General features: G+C 64.4%; 2 protein-coding genes across 2 annotated transcripts; both read right to left on the bottom strand.

Annotated features, from left to right (window-relative positions):
* Positions 1-673: 673 nt before the first annotated feature.
* Positions 674-1,060, bottom strand: DQ04_18211010 (hypothetical protein; the record flags this gene model as incomplete). Its single annotated transcript, XM_009317680.1, has 1 exon — positions 674-1,060. The coding sequence occupies one exon, from the start codon at positions 1,058-1,060 to the stop codon at positions 674-676; it is 387 nt and encodes a 128-aa protein (XP_009315955.1).
* A 473-nt stretch (positions 1,061-1,533) lies between these two features.
* Positions 1,534-1,961, bottom strand: DQ04_18211000 (ribonuclease inhibitor; the record flags this gene model as incomplete). Its single annotated transcript, XM_009317679.1, has 1 exon — positions 1,534-1,961. A coding segment is annotated over one exon (428 nt), but the record flags the coding sequence as incomplete, so codon positions are not given.

The raw sequence follows: 1,961 nt of genomic DNA, 5'->3' as shown, positions 1-1,961 counted from the left end.
GCCGTCCAGCAGCTCCTCCAGCTCCGTCGCAGCACTCAGCGCCAATATGCGGCCGGTGAGGTCGACGTCCTGGGGGAGCACATACGCCGGAGGCACACCGCACCGCACTGACCCGTCGACGGTGTCGCCAGCGGCCCGGCGTCACAGTCCGCCATTGGCATAAGAGTCGCCGCAGAGCACGCACCGCACTGCCCGAGCACAACGAGGCGGACGAGGGGCACATCCACCGTCAGCAGTGCCGGCCTCACAGCAGAGGTGCGGGTGCCGAAGAAGTACTGAAGCCAGCAGAAACAGGTGCACAGTCAGCCCGTTGCCGCAAAACACACCAGAGAGGACGGTGCAGCACGTGCCACCCCTACCGCCTCAACAAGCGAGGGAGACATCACCCCGTAGTCGACAGACAGCCCGCCACCGCGACAACGATCGCTGCGCCCCATACGCTCCGTGCCCGCCTGCAGCACCTGCCGCGAGACATCAACGCACAGCCGTCAGTGTGCGTGCCCGTTCGAGCAATGTCATGCGGCCACACTCCTGCTGTGCAGTTCACTCTGCACTAAAACGAAAAAGAACAAGGGGGAACAGCAATGGAAAATGGGTACGCATTCGCGGCTGTGTGTGAGCGTCCAGTAGGAGCCAGAGGAGAGCTGCGGGCACGGGCATGGAGGCACAGCGCTCAAGCCCAGCCATGGCACCCCGACGGCAAGGGCGGGGGTGGGGCCTCGGGCAGGGGCACCACCTGCTCGCCCACCTGCCCGTTCGCACTCACCACTGCTCGCCGCAGCAGCGACGACTCGTGCAGCACGCGGGCAACAGCGCGCAGGACAGAGGGATCCCTCTTCAGCATCGCCCTGATGTCCTGCTGAGTCGCCGGGTCCTCAATCTGTCGCCGCAGCTCCTTGATGATGCTGTAGATCCCATCCGCGGCCATTCCGTCCACGTCTGGCGGCGGTGTCGGTGGCGGGAGCGGTGGCAGCGGCACGTCGCCCACGCTCGACGCCCGGCTGCTCGGCGCGCAGTCGCTCCCGGAACACTCACTCAAACCCCCGTCGCCACGTAGCATACGCCCCCTTCTCTGACTAGATTCGTGGGGGAAGAATCACCAAGGAAAACTGCGAGAAAGACAGGGAGAAAGATAGGGAGAAAGACAGGGGAGGTGGGGAAAAGGAGCCAAGAAGGTTTAGGGAGTGCCGCGCCGGGGCGTACCAATCTGAACACAGCACCGTCACCGTACAACGCAACCGCCAGTAGGTGGACAGTGGATGGCGTAAAGGAAGGACTGCACCCAAGAGGTGTTGCTGCAACTCCACGGAGTCCAACCTACCGGCGCCCGAAAGCAGACGCAGCGTGTCCACGCACAGACTCGTCACCGCGAAGCACGTCAGCCGAAAGGCCCACCACGCTGAGCGTCTCGTTACGGTGGATCAGGCGGGCGATGCCCGATGGCGGCAGCAGCCCTCGGCTGCAGGAGACGTCCAGCGACTGCTGCTAAAGCGCCGCGCACACAGCCTCCGCGAGAGCGTCGATGCCAGAGGCCTACAGGCGGTTGAACGCAACGTTCAGCTCCACCAACGACGTGCGTCCCGCATTCAGCATGTCACAGAGATGGCGACGTGCCCCGTGAGCCAGGAATTTATCCCTCATGCCAAGCCGCTGCAGCGCACTGGAGTGCGGAGCGCTCAAGAGATGTAGAGTAGACTGCAGGGCCCGAGAAACGACACGGCAGCCCCTCAGCACGAGACGCCGCAGCTGCCTCCAGTTGGCGGAGAGTGCCGCCACACGTGCAACGGGGGTCACCGTCAGTAGCTGACGCGTCGGAGACGATGGCGCAAGCAATAACGATGTGATGGCGGCATTCTCTTTCCAGTCGCCCAGCCCGCGGGACGGCTCGTACTCCCGCAGTGTAGGCTCGAAGATGTCCACAACGGCGGCGAAGTCGTCGTCCTCGATCGGCGGGTCGGCCA

The sequence above is a fragment of the Trypanosoma grayi genome, assembly GCF_000691245.1.
Source record: "Trypanosoma grayi strain ANR4 Tgr_1821_V1, whole genome shotgun sequence".
Classification (NCBI taxonomy): Eukaryota; Euglenozoa; class Kinetoplastea; order Trypanosomatida; family Trypanosomatidae; genus Trypanosoma; species Trypanosoma grayi.
Note: the sequence above shows the minus strand (reverse complement) of the source record. Positions and strands in the feature narration are given on the sequence as shown.